The sequence below is a fragment of the Punica granatum genome, chromosome 4 (genome assembly GCF_007655135.1).
Source record: "Punica granatum isolate Tunisia-2019 chromosome 4, ASM765513v2, whole genome shotgun sequence".
NCBI classification, from domain to species: Eukaryota; Viridiplantae; Streptophyta; class Magnoliopsida; order Myrtales; family Lythraceae; genus Punica; species Punica granatum.
This window is the reverse complement of record NC_045130.1, coordinates 27,983,950-28,000,671: the sequence shown is the minus strand read 5'-3', so window position 1 is coordinate 28,000,671 and position 16,722 is coordinate 27,983,950. Positions and strand designations below refer to the sequence as shown.

Below are 16,722 nucleotides of genomic sequence, written 5' to 3'. Positions count from 1 at the left end.
ATTAACTCGTTAAGCTTTGATGAAATATGCACGTTTCTTCACCATTTTGCATAGATAGTTTCTTCACCTTTGTGCACTTTTTCTCTTTATAAAGAGCAAGTTATCCCATAGCAACTTCTCTTCGGCAGTGATCAACTAGCAAATGAGTATTTTATATCTTGCTCATCTACAAGGCAAGCTTGGGTTAACGAGTATCATGTAGAGGATTTGCAAATGGATCTCGTCGTCGTCAATCATGGACATAAGCTCTTGGATGGCCTTTCATGTGTGGAGAATCTGGTTCTTATCTGAGGGTTTTTTAGAGGTATGTTTACTTATATGCATTACCATATTCTGTGATGATTGGACCTAATGATTCCCTACATTACTGGCACTTCCCCAACTTGGCCGTGCTTGGATTGAGATTTTATAGGACCATTGTTCTGCCTAGAGAGAAAGTTCGTCCCAGTTAAGGATATGGGTTGGGCTCGACCATTGGCATAGGTCGGGCCTAACCGACCAGCAAGAAAGAGAAAGGGCATTTTAGTTGTTCAAAAGAATCCCCGATTGTGACTAGAGAGAAAAAGGATGATATATTCGTATCCTGTGAGTAAGAATACCACAGAAAGTAAAATGGGGAAAACTATGCTTTTGGTGCTAAAGAAAATGAATATGTTTACCTCAAAACAAACAGCAGAGCACTTCCGTTGATATTGCAAGTCTCCTCTTCACACGAACATACTTTGGCATTGCTGTATTACTCGGGAATGTGCAACCCCCAGTGACCCGTAATTTTGGTTAGGGACCACGATTGAGAGAAGATCGTACATATTTGATGCAGTAATTGGTTCGTGCTTCTTAGTAAGGATAAGGAGAATCAGAATTTGTAACTTTGTCCCAAGAGCTCAAGAGCTTTCGATTGTGATTGTTTTTACTCAAGACAGCTGATGCAGTTCTGGAAGAAATACAGGTAGAAATGGAGACAGAATCTGTTGGAGAGCTTTATGATGCTTCCTAGGAGTTCGAAAATTGTCGGATTCATTTGATTTCTCCAAAAAAAAAAAAAGCCATAGAATTCTAACTGCCCTTGTTATTGGCCTGAGTTTATTGGGGAGACATCATCGACTACACCAAAGTGGAGCCCGAAGGAGATATGCGCCGCTGTTGCGTTGATCTGTGCAATTCGTGCTGTAAACATCTCGGTTTGCACCAGCCTTAGTCGAAGATCAAAAAAGACCCCGAGCACATCATCAGTCAAAGGTGGAATTAAGCAGAAAGACTTCCAAGAGGAAAAACCTCGAGAAGATAGTCTTCAAGAATTACAAGTCCTCGAGGGCTATTCTTAGGCAATCCTATATTTTTTTGTGCCATTTTTTAAAATAATAAAGTGATCGATAATATTTTTCTCAGGTTTTGTATGTATGAAAAATAATTTCTCAAAATAATGTGTAATTCCCGTATATTTTTTTAAAATCCGACCATCTGTATTTTTCCTTAAAAGTAGGCACTGTGATCATTTTGATGGATAAAATCTCGAGTTCATTTGATTACCACATTTTTATCTAGTAGAAGAAGAGTTCGAGATAGAGAAATCAATACTCTCCCGTCATGAGAAAGTTTCATTTCGGGGTATTTTTCAACTGATAATCATTTCCTGCTCATGAAAATATTTTTCAATAAATTTTCTTCAATAAGATGTGCTTTAAATCTTCAAAAAGGGTAAAAATGAAGTTTCTTTAAGAATCATAATTCTAATTTAACTCTATCCGCTACAAAACAAAATAACTCATACAAAATCAAAGAGTGAGTTTCATTTATATTACTTTTTTTCACAACAAAACAATATAACTCATACAAAGTCAAAGGGTGGGTCTCATTTATATTACTCTTTTTCAAAATCAAAATCTGATTTTAAAATCCTACTATGAAACCAAACGCAACATTAGCGGTTGAGGCACAATTAGATCTAACCGGAATCAAACTAGTAGAATTTAGTTCTGTCATTTGGGAAAATTAAGCAGGGCAGGCAGCACGGATGTGCGGATACCACCCGCCCGAGAGCTGATGGCGCGGATAGTACCCATGCCTAGCACGCCAGCTGGCCATCCTTATTCGAATGGTTAGCTAGCATGCGCTGGACCTTCGAAATTTCAAAAAAAAAAAATTTACAATACGACCCCTGAATACTAGGTAGGCGCTGAAAAACTTTTATAATTCCTTTACGAATTTGTGTATAATGAAGAAGGAATCTTCTTAGAAAAACTTTCATTTCTATACAAATAAATATTTGTTTTTTCTATCAAAAGAAGTTGTAGTGCAGTGGTGTAAGTTTTCACCTGTTGACCTAGAGGTAGTAGGTTTGATATTTAGTGGGACTATCCGTACCCCCATTTGTTAGTTATTTAAGAATTTCCCTTTCACTGTGGGTCTCCTTTGTAACTAAAAAAAAAAAGGTATGATTTCTAATTTAGAGAAAATTTTTCAAGAAAACTGAAGGATTCTCCAAATATAAACCAGGCATGATTATTATTTAATCCAACTTACATGAGTGAAAATCATTCACTGAATAGAAGGACTCAACATTTCTCGTCTCTCCTTCTCCTCTGCCATTCCTAGCAGGCGATCGAAAATCCCAAGCTTACAGGGTAACATCCATTAGTTCTAAAAGAATCCCAAAAGGCCTTCCTTTTTTCTTTTTTCTTTTTTCTTTTTTCTTTTTTTTCCTCTGTAATTTTTTCTCCGCAAACAGAGGACGTCAATATATATGAGCTAAAATTTTATACAAAGTGCTTGATAGAGTTATAACTTCGATATATGAGCTGTGTCCTTGAGGAGCTGCCTGATGAAATGAAATGCCTGACTGACCATCTCATCTATAAATGTGTTGTTAAATGATTGCATAATGTATGTGTATATGTACTGAAGGCTGCTTACTGTCAAGGTTTGCTACTGTGTGTGCAATTTTAACTGAAATCATGATCTGGCAGGAGAATATACAGTCGGGATGGATGCAAACCACATGGTGGTTCAAGCTAAACGTGTGGATTTGGATGAAATACAAGATGTTAAGAACACCGATCGGTTATCCCATTTACCGGATGCTGTTCTTCTCTACATTTGATCTCTTCTTCCGACAAGAGATGCATGCAATTGCGACAATTGTCTTGTAAAAAAATCTCCGATTTGATGAGCTCGAATTTCCAGAATGGGCGGAGTTCGTGGACTTTGTGGATACGCACTAGCTTGCCGTAGCGTGTCCTCTTTGAAAAGATTCACTTTCTCATCTGTGGTCTTGGACGATACGTCTCGAATCAACAGTCTAAATGCTGGTGCAGTAAGGTGCAATTTTCAAGAGCTCTCTTTGTCCATGTTTGACACCCTACAGTCGTATGATTTGTCTTCCTCTGTATTTAGCTGTCAAACCCTCCTGGAGATTCGGTTAAATATGTCCTCTACCCTCAAGCTCCCCCGTTCAATCTGTCTTTCGAGCCTCGTGATCTTGTCTCTAGAATACGTGACATTCATGGATGATAAGTCGACCTCTGACCTCTTTTCTTGCGCATTGCTTAGGGTGTCGTCCGTTTAGAATTGCTCCGGGGAAAATCTAAAATCAGCCAGCATTTCTACCCCTAAGCTCGAAGAAATGACTACCATAGATCTTCCTTGGCGTATGATAGCTGTTTCAAATGTTTGCCGAGTACAAATCAAAGGTGTTAATCTGAAGTGCTTTGGTCACGGTATTTGCCTTCCGAATGAATACATTTTTTCTTGGCTCATATGCGGAGATTGCTTTGATTTACGTGCACCACATAGATGATGCAGGCTTAGATCTTGTTGTGGGGCATGCATATATATCTCTTGAATGGTCTCTCAAATGTGATAAATCTTGGATTATCTGATGGCTTTCTTAAGATAAACTTGTTGGTATAGGCTTAAATATTCAGTTCTTCCTATTAGTTTTTTTTTTTTTTCATTTTGTTGTATGCGTCTTAGGAATTTTGGATTTGATGTCTGCTGTGTGGTTAACAGTGTACGGAGGTATTAGCTTAAACTGCAGGGCACTTCCGATGATATTCGAGAGATCTCCTCATTTAGAAAGTATTAGCTTTAAGGGGGTAAGGTATATTATTGAGAAAAAAAATAATGCTTTAAACCACTACCTCTGAGTCTCGCTCAAAATAGAAAATTATACACACACACACACACATATATGCAGCATATCAAGGTTCAAACTTTATTATTGTAATAAGAAAAGTCTTCTCGAGATTGCCTGGTCATTTGAAAAGAGGATGTCATCTCTAGCCGTCTTTAATCTGTTCAAGATACTGAGGGAAAAGAAGAAACGTATGATTAAGAACTAAATCATTCTTGAGAGAATTTATATCATATTATTATCAAATTAAAGATGAATAATATAACTAATTTTTAGTGTTATTGATATAGGAGTAGATAAAAGTCAGTGATTAGTGATCTGCTCATATAAATTAGAGATCACAGAATACATGACTGTTAAATAAATCACCACTTGCCTGAGGAAAAAAAATCTGGAAATGTTTGAATTGTAACATATATCAAGGAGAAATAAATTATTTGTCCAAAATCTAAAGAAGAATAATTAATTATTAGTATACGTATAAGCAATTGCATTGCAAAAGGAAAAATAGAAATTGATGAAATAAAATAACTAGGTTGGAAAAGAAAATCATGGAATTAGAGGATTATTTTATGGGCTTGCTTGAAATGGAAATGAGGACATTATAGTTAAGTCGTCATTAATTGTTGTCAAATTAGTAGAATTACTTGTGGAAATAGCCCCCATCAGAAATCCCGGAATAGTTATTCTGCATATATCCTAAGATACTCTAAGATATGGCATGTCAATCATATCCGAATAAATCTCACATAATCATAATCTGCCGAACAACTTTCATCCCCAATCTATTCATTTCGGCTCCACTCCACTCTGTAATCAATTAATCTACTCAGTTTCTAATTGCTAAGTAAAAAATGATGAAGGGTTTGCTTGCAAATCTGGCCTCTCCTTTATTTTCTTTCTTATTCTGCACTGTTAATTACATTGTATAAACTACTAGCTTTTGCAAATAGAGAAAAGAGTCGGTTCCAAAGGGTACTCAGAAATATTGGTACGGATAGAGTCCGTATTTACTATGAGTTATGTTGACTTGCAAGACAAGATGTCTTCGCCAATGGATGGGAGTAGTGGAGGCAAACAATCTAAGCGTGGAAAGTACAGTGAGGACCGAGATGCCAACGGCCTTGGTAGTTTACCCTATTCAGTTCTCCATCATATCTTATCTTTGATTCCAATAAAGGATGCCATCCGGACGAGCTTGCTCTCCAAGAGGTGGCAGTACTTGTGGTTCTCCATTCCTAAACTTGGGGTTCGACGAGAGGGAGTTCCCCAAAAGGTCAATCCTCATGAGCTTTGTCGAAAGAGCATTGCTTCTTCGTGACTCATCTTCAGTGGAAAAGTTCTCTCTGTCATGCGAAGTAAGATCTGATGGGTCTCACATCAACTCGTGGATTGCTGCTGTGGCAAAGTGCCAAGTGAGGGAACTCCGCCTGCAACTTAGGTTTGTCCAACAACCTAATACATTGCCCCACTACTTGTTCAGGTGCCAAACACTGGTGAAGTTTTAACTGGAGATGCCTAGTGAACTCGTTATGCCTTCTTCAGTTTATCTTTCAAGCCTTAAGGAAATGACTCTAAGGGATGTCTGGTTCATAAACCATGAGTCAGTCCTGAAGCTGTTTTCTTGTCCTGCATTGGAAACCTATTTATTGATGGATGTCATTGGATCCATCACATCCATAGATTATTGTTATGATTCAAAGGAATACAGAGACTATCCTCCTCCCTATCATTGCCAAGTGGTGATTGATATACTGATTTTTAAGTTCTTTAGCTATTCCGGTGACCATATCTATGGGTATAGCATAGTTTGCTGATCGTGGCTTGTTGAGGCCATGATTGGCATGTGTTTATGGCACAACTACTGATTTGGCATGTACGAATCTATCCTATTAAGAGGCCTCCATAATGTGAAGAGTCTAACTCTATCACCTAAAATTTTCGAGGTACTTTAATAAGTTCCATCTTTAAGCAGACAACATAAAGAATGTGGAGTGGTCTTCTTGGTCTTCTTTCTAAACGGAAGTCTATCTATTTTGTGCTTCTGTCAGCTTGTTGCTAGCGAAGGTGATATGCTTGAGAACTTGCCAACTTTCGGAAATTTGACGGAGTTGAAACTTGAGATGAAACGTGTCTTCTTAAACTCTGAGCCACTTGCGACGCTGCTCAGAAGATCTCCTCACCTTAGAATCCTAGAAATCGATGCGGTAACTATTTGACTGCAAAGTCCCCTTTTCTAGCAAGATGCAACACTACTTGTTAAGAATAGCAAATACAAACCGAAATGTAGCTTGATGTATAAAGTATATGATGTAGAGATTCCAATGTGGAGAAAAAGTCCAGGTCGAGATCTTCCTCCCACCAAGAAGAGTCATCCTCGGCTCTTAGGGTCTGGTCGATCCGATTTCCAAGTCCATGCTTGTTATCCTAGGATTCTTGAACCACAGAACAAGGGTTAGTGGGGGGGTTCGGGAGCTGGTCTTGAGAAACCCCTCAAAAGCTCAAGTTAAAGGGGGGAGAGAGAGAGGCAGAGATAGAGAGCAACAATGGGAGAAAAATAGTTCCTTTTTTTTTTTAATTCCCCAGAGAAACGGGTATTTATAGAGAGAGATACAAGGCAAAATTGAAACAACTTAACCGGGCTTGGGCCCATCATGGGCCGATGGGATGGAGTTGGGTCGAGGCCCGCTCGATTCTTTTCGATCATGCCGAGGGTGTAAGGCTCGTCTAGCCCCCCATGTTGTAGAGGGCTCGCCAAGGGCGGAATGCTCACACAGGGGAGGAATGATCGCAAGTGGCCGAATGCTCGCTAATTGCCGGGGGCAGAATGCTCGGGGGCGAAATGCTCGCCGATCACCAAGGGCAGAATGCTCACCGACCACCAGAGGCGGAATGCTTGTTGGGGGTGGAAGGTTCGCCAATCGGCGGGGCCGCAATGCTCGCCATGAGGGGAAGGTTCGCCGGGAGCCGAATGCTACCTGAGGGCGGAAGGTTCACCGATCATCGGGATCTGCCTAACAACTTTCATCCCCAATCTATTCATTTCGGCTCCACTCCACTCTATAATCAATTCAACTACTTAGTTTCTAATTGCTAAGTAATAAATTATGAAGGGTTTGCTTGCAAATCTGGCCTCTCTTTTATTTTCTTTCTTATTCCGCTACTGTTAATTACATTGTATAAACTACTAGCTTTTGCAAATAGAGAAAAGAGTCGGTTCCAAACGGTACTCAGAAATATTGGTACGGATAGAGTCCATATTTACTATGAGTTCTGTTGACTTGCAAGACAAGATGTCTTCGCCAATGGATGGGAGTAGTGGAGGCCGACAATCTAAGCGTGGAAAGTACAGTGAGGACCGAGATGCCAACGGCCTTGGTAGTTTACCCGATTCAGTTCTCCATCCTATCTTATCTTTGATTCCAATAAAGGATTAAATTTTCATTTGGGCTTATACGGGATTAGGCTCATATCCACTTAAAAGCTCAAGCTAATAAGTGGTGGTACCCAAGCCATATATTAACTCATGGATTTTCCTTTTATTTTCCGATGTGAGATTTATCACATTTTACTTCTCAACACTCGCTCTCACGTGAAATGTGTGGTCTATTTCTGCCTACACGTTGTCACATGCCCTTAAACACCCGCCCTCAACAATTGACCTTGAGCCGGGCTCATCTTCCGTGCTTAGGCGAGGGGGGACACTAACACAATGCGCACTCTTGGCTGCACTCGAACATATTGGGCCTAACGTGGTGTGGGTACGCACACGCATATAGGTACGCATACGCGTAACTCGGATTTTGATTCATCTTTTCTATATGAGATTAATATCTTTAACACCCGCTCTCACGTGCAACGCGTGGTCTATTTTTGCCTACACGTTGTCACATACCCTTGAACACCCGCCCTCAATAACTGACCTCGAGCCGGACTCATCTTCTGTGCTCGGACGAGGGGGACTAACACGAGGCGCTCTTTTAGCTGCTCTCGATATTGGGTCGGCGTAGTGTGAGCCCACGTAAGCAGACGAAAGCGTAACCTTCTCTGATATCATATTGAATTTCCATTGAACTTATACGGACTCGGGCCCATATCCACTTAAAAGCTCAAGTTAATAAGTGATGGTACCCAAGCCATATATTAACCCATGAATTTTCCTTTTCTTTTTCGATGTGAGGTTTATCCCATTTTACTCCTCAACAAAAGAATGTCGTCCGGACGAGCTTGCTCTCCAAGAGGTGGCAGTACCTGTGGTTTTCCATTCCTAAACTTCGGTTCGACAAGAGGGAGTTCCTTGAAAGGTCAATCCTCATGAGCTTTGTCGAAAGAGCATTGCTTCTTCGTGACTCGTCTGCAGTGGAAGAGTTCTCTCTGTCATGCAAAGTAAGATATGATGGGTCTCACATCAACTCATGGATTGCTACTGTGGCAAAGGGCCAAGTGAGGGAACTCCGCCTGCAACTTCGGTTTGTCCAATAACCTAATACGTTGCCCCACTACTTGTTCAGGTGCAAAACACTGGTGAAGCTTCAACTGGAGATGCCTAGTGAACTCGTTATGCCTTCTTCAATTTATCTTTCAAGCCTTAAGGAAATGGCTCTGAAGGATGCTCGGTTCATATACCATGAGTTAGTCCAAAAGCTGTTTTCTTGTCCTGCATTGGAAACCCTACTTCTTTGATGGATGTCGTTGGATCCATCTCAATTACGTGACTATTTTAGCTCCGAAACTTCAGACATTTTCCATAGATGATTGTTATTATTCAAAGGAACACAGAGACTATCCTCCTCCCTATCATTGCCAAGTGGTGATCGATGGACCAAGTTTAAAGCTCTGTAGGTATTGTGGTGAACACATCTATGGGTATAGCATAGTGTGCTCATCATCTCTAGTTAAGGCCATGATTGGCTCGTGTTTATGGCACACACATACGGATCTATCCTATTAGGAGGTCTCCATAACATCAAGAGTCTAACTCTATCACTTAAAACTTTCGAGATACTATCACTCCAACAAGTTCCATCTTTAAGCATATAACATAAAGAATGTGGACTTGTCTTCTTGGTCAAAAATTCTTTCTAAACGAAAGTCTATCCATTATGTGCTTCTGCCAGCTTGTTGCTAGCGAAGGTGAATGCTTGAGAACTTGCCGACTTTCGGAAATTTGATTGAGTTGAAACTTGAGATGATATGTGTCTTCTTAAACTCTGAGCCACTTGCGACGCTACTAAGAAGATCTCCTCACCTTAGAATCCTAGAAATTGTTACGGTAACTATCTTACCGCAAAGTCCCCTTTTCTAGCAGGATGCAGTACTACTCATTAAGAATAGGAAATACGAACGTAGCTTAATGTATAAAGTATATGATGCAGGGATTCTAATATGGAAAAAAAAGTCTAGGTCGGGATCTTCTTCCCACCAGCAAGAATCCTCCTATGCTCTTAGGGTATGGTCGATCCGATCTCTAAGTCTATGCTTGTTATCCTAGGATTTTTTAGCCACAAACAGGGGTCAACAGGGGGCTCGAGAGCTAGTCCCGAGGAACCCCATTCGACACTCAAGTCAGAGCTAAAGGGGGGAGAGAACGAGCAACAATGGGAGAAAATTAGTTTTTTTTTTAATTCCTTAGGGGAGGGGTATTTATAAAGAGAGATGCGAGGCACACCTAAAACCGCTTCACCGGGCTTGGACTCATCATGGGCCGATGGGATGGAGTCAGGAGCTCACCGGGGGCGGAATGATCACCAATCGCCGGGGGTATAATGCTTGCCGAGGGTGGAAGGCTCGATGATGTTGAATGCTCGCCTTCGCCGATCGCCGAGGGTAGAATGCACGGCAATGGCAGATTGCACCATGATCGTAGGAGGCATAATGCTTGCCGATTGTTAGGGGCGGAATGCTCGCCGGGGGCGGAAGGTTCGTCGATCGCCAGGGGCGCCTTGCCAAGGGCGGAATGCTCACTGAGGGTGGAAGCCTCGTCAAGGGCAAGATGCTTGCCGATCCCCGAGGGCAAAATGTTCACCGGGGGCGGAAGGTTCACTGATCGCTGGGGGCGGAATGCTCACCAGGGGCAAAAGGCTCGCCGGGGCCGAAAGGCTCACCAATCTTTGCGAGAGGAATACTGGCCAGGGGCAGAAGGTTCGCCGATCACCAGGAACAGAATGCTCGCGGGGGGTGGAATGCTAGCCTAGGCCGAAAGGTTCGCCGATCGCTAGAGACGGACCGCTAGCCAATCGTCGGTAGCAAAATGCTCACCCCGGGGCATAATGCTCGCCAAGGGTAGTAGGTTCGCCTATCGCCGGGACTAGAATGCTCGTTGGGGTGGAATGCTCATTAGAGGCGGAATGCTCGATGATAGCCAGGGGAAGAATGCTCGCCAATCAACGGGGGTGGAAGGTTCGCCAATCACCCGGGGGGGGGGGGGGGGGGGGGGGGAGGTTTGTCGATCGCCGGGGGCAGAAGGCTCGCTAAGGGCGGAATGCTCGCCATGGCAGAAGGTTCGCCGATCGTCGAAAGCGAAATGCTCGCCGAGGGTGGAAGCATGGTTCTTAGAATCATGATTCAAATCGTAGAATCGTACGATACTACGATTCAAGGGGGGTCATGCGATTCCGATACAATGGGCTGAATCGAAAACTTTAGAATCGCATATGAATCGGGCCGTGAATCGCGGAATGGCGAAATCGAGCTGATTCTGCGATTCTAGATTCGGCCCAGACTCGGGTGAAGGGCAGGCCTGAATCGGGCCCTCGGGTGAAGGCCAGGCCAGAGTAGGCCGAAGCCCAGCCCATCGGCCTTAAGCCCAACAGTTTTTTTTTTCTCTCCCCACCTTTCCCTTTCTTCTCCGGCGCTCCTCCTTTCTCCCGAGAGTCCCGACATTTCTATGCCCTAATCCACCGGACCTCCGACTCTCCAACGGTCCGAGCTTTAACAAATTCTTCTTGTTCTGCCAATGTCGGGTTCTCTTGTTCGGTTGTTCTGACTCCGACGAGCTTGAAGCTCCGCAGATCCGACTTCCACAGTTCTGAGTTTCGAGTTCCGACTTTCGCCATTTCTTCCGACTTTTACTATTTCTGCTTGAGCTTCGACCTCCCAAGCAACTGCCAAGGACAGCTCAGTTGCTTGCTTTGCCTCTGCTTGAGCTTTGACCCGCCGAGCGTCCAGACTCCAGGTAGCTTGACTTGAACATCCAATCGCGTTCTGCTTCGATTCCTTCGATGTAAACTAAATTGAATGTTAGCTCAGCGTTGTTTCCATGGTCTTGTACTTAATTGAATTGGATGTTGGCTTTATGAGCATTTTAGATTGTTGCTAAATCCACGATTGGCTTATTGCAAATTGAATCTACTGAATCATGTCTGAGTTGCTTTGAATTAGTTTGATGCAAATTGTTGTGTTGATTGCTGATAGTATCTGAACATTAGATTTTGATGAGTTTGTCATGATTGTTCTGTAATTTCCAATTCTGCTGAGACGATTTTTTTTTTTAGTTTATGTTAGATTTGTTGAGTAAGTGATTATTGAGTTTAGGTTGAACAGAGATGGCTTCTGCAAGTGGATCTGGGAGTGCATCGGCTAGTAATACCGGGGCAGTGGCCAAATTTAGAAAAAATGCAACTAGAGTTCGAGATGATTCGGCATGGGCACACGGTTATGAGATTCCAGGAAAGAGGCTAAAAATTAAATGTAAATATTGTGAAAAGGTAGTTTCTAGAGGTCCCCGTAGATTGAAGCATCACTCAGGATGTACCAAGATTAACGGTGCACCTTGTCATGCTGTTCCTAATGATGTTAAGAATAATATACTCAGTATTTGTATGCATTTAGAGGATCTTTCAAAGAAGAAAAAAACAAGTTAGTAGTTGTAGTTTGGAGGATAATGATGTTATAGACGTTGATAATGATGATGAAGATGTAGGGGTTGGTACAAAGAGAAAGGGAAAGGAAACAACTGAAATTTATAATTTCTTTAAGAATAGAAGTTTGAACATTCAAAGCAAGCAAAAATAACCAACAATTAATCAGATGATGAAGAAAGATTTAAGAGATGATGTTTGCATGCAGGTTGCCCGTTTTTTCTATACATGTGCAATTCCATTTAATTGTGTGAAGAATACTGAGTTTGAGAAGATGTGTCATTTGATTGGAAAGTATGGTATTGGATTGAAACCGCCGTCTTATCATAAGATCAGTGATAAATATTTGAGAAAAGAAATTGATAATACTATATTATTGCTTGAGGAGCATAAAGCTATGTGGAGAAAGTTGGGGTGTTCTATAATATTAGATGGTTGGACTGATAAGAATAAGAGGTTCATATGCAATTTCCTAGTGAATAGCCCTAAGGGAACAATTTTTTTTACTTCCACTGACACATCAGACATCTTCAATACTGCAGTAAAAGTATTTGAGATGATAGATGATATAGTAGAGCAAGTTGGGAAAGAGAACGTAGTTCAAATTGTCATGGATAATACTGCCAATTACAAAGCGACAGGTGAGATGTTAAAGGAGAAACGAAAGAAGTTATTTTGGACTCCTTGTGCAGCTCATTGCATAGATCTTGTGCTAGAGGATTTGGAGAAGAAGATTAAGGTATATGAGCTGATGATAATGAAGGGTAAGAAGATTACGACCTTCATTTACTCGAGAATACTCCTCATCACAATGCTGAAGCATTTCAATAAGAGCAAAGATTTGATTAGACCGGCTGTGACTCGCTTTGCCACTGCTTATCCGACTTTGGGATGCCTCTTCGACAATAGAAATGCTCTACGGACTATGTTTGCATCCAAGCAATGGAAAAAGAGTCGATTTGCGAAGATAGAATGTGGAAAGTATACGGAGCGTACTGTTATGGATAACAGATTTTGGAATAATGTTAATACATGTTTAAAGGTGCATATCCTCTCATTAAAGTGCTCCGCATGGTGGATTTGGATGAAAAGCCCGCGATGGGTTTTATTTATAATGAGATGGAGAAAGCAAAGCATAAAATCAAAGCAAACTTGAATAATGATCGGAAAAGGTACAATTATTTATAAACTGCTATATGCTTAGTCTTTAATTACTTATTCATCATTATATTAGAAATTTAATTATTTGAAAGTATCTAACAAAGGCTTGTTTCGTGCTTTTAGCTATGATCCTATTTGGAAGGTTATTGATGAGAAATGGAAGGTTCAACTTCATAGGCCTTTGCATACTGCTGCTTATTATTTGAATCCTCAGTTGCATTTTTCTTCTGAATTTAGAGCTGATAGGGAAGTCATGCGTGGATTATATAAGGTTATGGATAGGATGCTAGACGATGAAAAGAATGATAAGGTTGATTTATAGCTAGAAGAATTCAAACATGAGAGAGGGCTTTTTGGATTTTCATCTGCAAAGTCTATGAGGTTCAAGAAAACACCTGCAGATTGGTAGGAGTCATATGATGCCGATACCCTAAAGTTGCAAAGATTTAGTATAAGGATATTGAGTTTGATTTATAGCTCTTCGGGATGTGGGCGTAATTGGAGTGCTTTTGATATAGTATTCTATGGATTCCTTTTTTTTTTTACCATGTGTGACCTTATCAGAATTCATTTTAATATATTTACTAATTGTTTTTTGGTTTTTCATAGGTACACACAAAGAGAAGAAATCGGTTGCATTAAAAGAAGATGAATGATTTAGTATTTGTGATGTACAATTTGAAGTTGAAAGATAAGAAGATCAGGAAGCAAGTTGATCTTCAAGTGGAGGACATTTCTTCCGATAATGAATGGATTGCTGAAGAGGAGACAGAGAATACTGCAACCTCAAGGCGTAATTTTAACTTGCGTGCTCTTAGTTGTGGGGATGATGGTGATGAAGAAAGTGGAGGGAGTCAAATTGGCGATGAAGATGCCGAGAATATGCGCACCCAACAACATGCCACGATTGATGACTTGGAGCTTCCTGAAGAAGATGAGTTTGATACTTTGTATGATGATGATGTCGGTAACGATGAAGATTTGGATGAGATTTGACATTCTATGTTATGACTTATCTTATTAACTGTTTATTTTGAGAGTTTGAGTTATGATTTGGACTATGAATTTCGATAATTTATAACGATGTTTTGTGCTTTTATGACTTTTTGTTCGAATTAATGCTATCAAGTTTTTGTATGGAGTGTACTACCATTCTAAGTTAGTCATTACGGGCGGCAATGTTCCAAATCACATAATTGAAGCTCGGTTTGATTCGTTAGGGGTAGTAATGTTCTAGATCACACAATCTAATTGAGCTTGGTTTGATTGCCAAAGTTTAAAATTGCTACTTTGGTTATATTTTAATGGGCTAATTGCCAACAATTGGAGGGAAAGAGAGGGAAAATTCCTTCCCTATCTAAATTTAGCGATGAGGGGACATTACATACATAACGAGTCTGGGAGTTGGGGGCTCTACGAGCAGCTTAATATGTCTATTAATTGAGTCAATCCAAAAGAACGAGCTGAACTAAACAAAAGAATCCGTCCGATTTATTCAAGCTAAAGTTCCTATCGATTTTGCTTAGAATATTTTTTAGTGATTCATTTCATTTCGGCTTTCCAAATTTGAAAATCTAATTGAGAAATAAAGTCCGAAAAGGATCAAAATTATGTAGGAAAAACTAAAACGCTGACTATGGTCTTCAATCTTTGCCTCTCTTTTGGTTTTAGTCTTATACTTACTTTTAGGCTAATCTCAATCAACCTTTTCGAATTCGGTCACTTTTAGTCTTATAATGATCTTTTCAAATAAAAAACATTTGCATGACATTTTATTTTGATAAAATTAATTTTTTAAAATATTAAAAATTGTAACAAAATAATAAAAGATAAAAAAGAAGAAGAAGAAATTGCAAATGATGAATGGAAAAGGAGAGGGAGCCGAAGCGGGACTCGCCGGTGGCCACCCCTCCGGCTCTCTCTCTTTCTTCATTCAAATCTATAATTTTCTTTTATTGTTTTAATTATTCTTTTAACATTTCAAAAAGTATTTTTTTATCAAAATAAAATTATCACGTCCGTATTTTTAATTAAAGAAAACAATAGATTAAAAGTGCCCAATTAGGGAATGTTAAGACTAGAAACAACCGAAAAATAGGTTTGGGATTTAAACTAAGAAATGGCAAAAATTTGAGGACCATAATTGACATTTTCCCAACTATGTAAAAGAGCACCATGAGTTGGTTCAAGTGAAATGTCGGACTATAGTTTCAAAAAACTTCATAGGCACTTTTACCAAACTTTTTTACCATGTGCACTCTAGCAGTAGAAAACTTTGTGGGCCTCGACTAACTAGTTCAAGCCGGTTGATCCACTAATAGGTAAAGCTTTCTTAATCATGAAGTTTCTTTATTTACTAGACTCAAACTTATGACTTTAGTAAAACTGCTTAATAAGTGAAAAATCATTGTTGTACAAACCTTAATTAAGATTAATAATATTAAGGTTTTTTTTCGGCAGCTATATTAAGGGTTTTTCTAACGGACATAGGATAAACAACTAGGGCTGACAATTCGTGTCATGTAGTGTTTATATGTGTCGTGTCTAAATGGACGCATATCATCGAAATCATAACCCGTATACGACACGATTATTAAACGAGTTAAATTTTGAAAACATGAATATGACCTGTTTATATCTGTGTCAAACCAGATACGACATGTAGAACTTGTTTATGGAAACGTGTCATAATAGGTTCACGTATTCATACCTATGGGTTAAAACACAATAACAGTCTAACATTTCAAATACTTGCATAACATACGCATAAAGTGGAACACAATTCACACACAACATACATTCGTAGTCTAAGATCATAATAACAAAATGAGAAATCGAACTTGATGACCTTCACCATAAGTTTCATTACTTGATAACAAAAGACAATCGATAACAAAAGACAATAGTAAAATTAGCAAAACATTAGGCCCTCTCCAGCCAAGGAAAAAACATAATTCCACGTGCCATCTTCAATAGAATTTAAGAATACGTTCAATGTAAGTAAAAATGTTATTGCAATAAATAAAAGATAAAGAAAAAAAGAAAAAAATATTTGCTTTTTAAAAGCCTTACTAATTCTTAACTGCAGTATTGGACCCTTGAGTTGATGACTCTCCGCTAATATATAAGTTCATCACATCTTCAATGATTTGATCCATGGAAATCCCACAAGCATCTACATTCAAAATAGAGAAAGATTAACAAAGAAACTTTAGAAATCAAATCTAAAAAGTATTAATAAAGGATACTTACCAGCTAATCATAAAGCCAATCTCGAAAACACATGAGTGTTTCCACAAGGTAAGGTTTCAAAGAACTCCGATATTGATCGAGAACTTGACCTCCATAACTGAATGTTGCCTTGGAGGCAATCATGGATAGGGAAATGCTCAAAATGTCACGAGCCATCCTTGCAATTGTTCGATATTGTTGGGAGTTAATCTTTCAATAATCAAGAATGTTCAGGTCCATCTTTCTATCGATCCTTGTCTTATCTCAGTACATTTTCAACTCAGACTTAAAAAATGCACCTAAGTAAATAGGCATATGTAACTAGTTACATATGCCTAT

The 16,722-nt window shown here is 39.8% G+C and overlaps 2 protein-coding genes across 2 annotated transcripts; both read left to right on the top strand.

Annotated features, from left to right (window-relative positions):
- Positions 1-5,186: 5,186 nt before the first annotated feature.
- LOC116204270 (F-box protein At3g59000-like) lies at positions 5,187-8,815 on the top strand. Its single transcript, XM_031536349.1, has 4 exons — positions 5,187-5,408; positions 6,184-6,339; positions 8,342-8,575; positions 8,618-8,815. The coding sequence occupies exons 1-4, from the start codon at positions 5,187-5,189 to the stop codon at positions 8,813-8,815; spliced, it is 810 nt and encodes a 269-aa protein (XP_031392209.1).
- A 3,348-nt stretch (positions 8,816-12,163) lies between these two features.
- Positions 12,164-14,148, top strand: LOC116204269. Its single transcript, XM_031536348.1, has 4 exons — positions 12,164-12,755; positions 13,034-13,163; positions 13,276-13,462; positions 13,837-14,148. Exons 1-4 carry the CDS (start codon positions 12,164-12,166, stop codon positions 14,146-14,148), a joined length of 1,221 nt encoding a protein of 406 aa, XP_031392208.1.
- Positions 14,149-16,722: the final 2,574 nt, after the last annotated feature.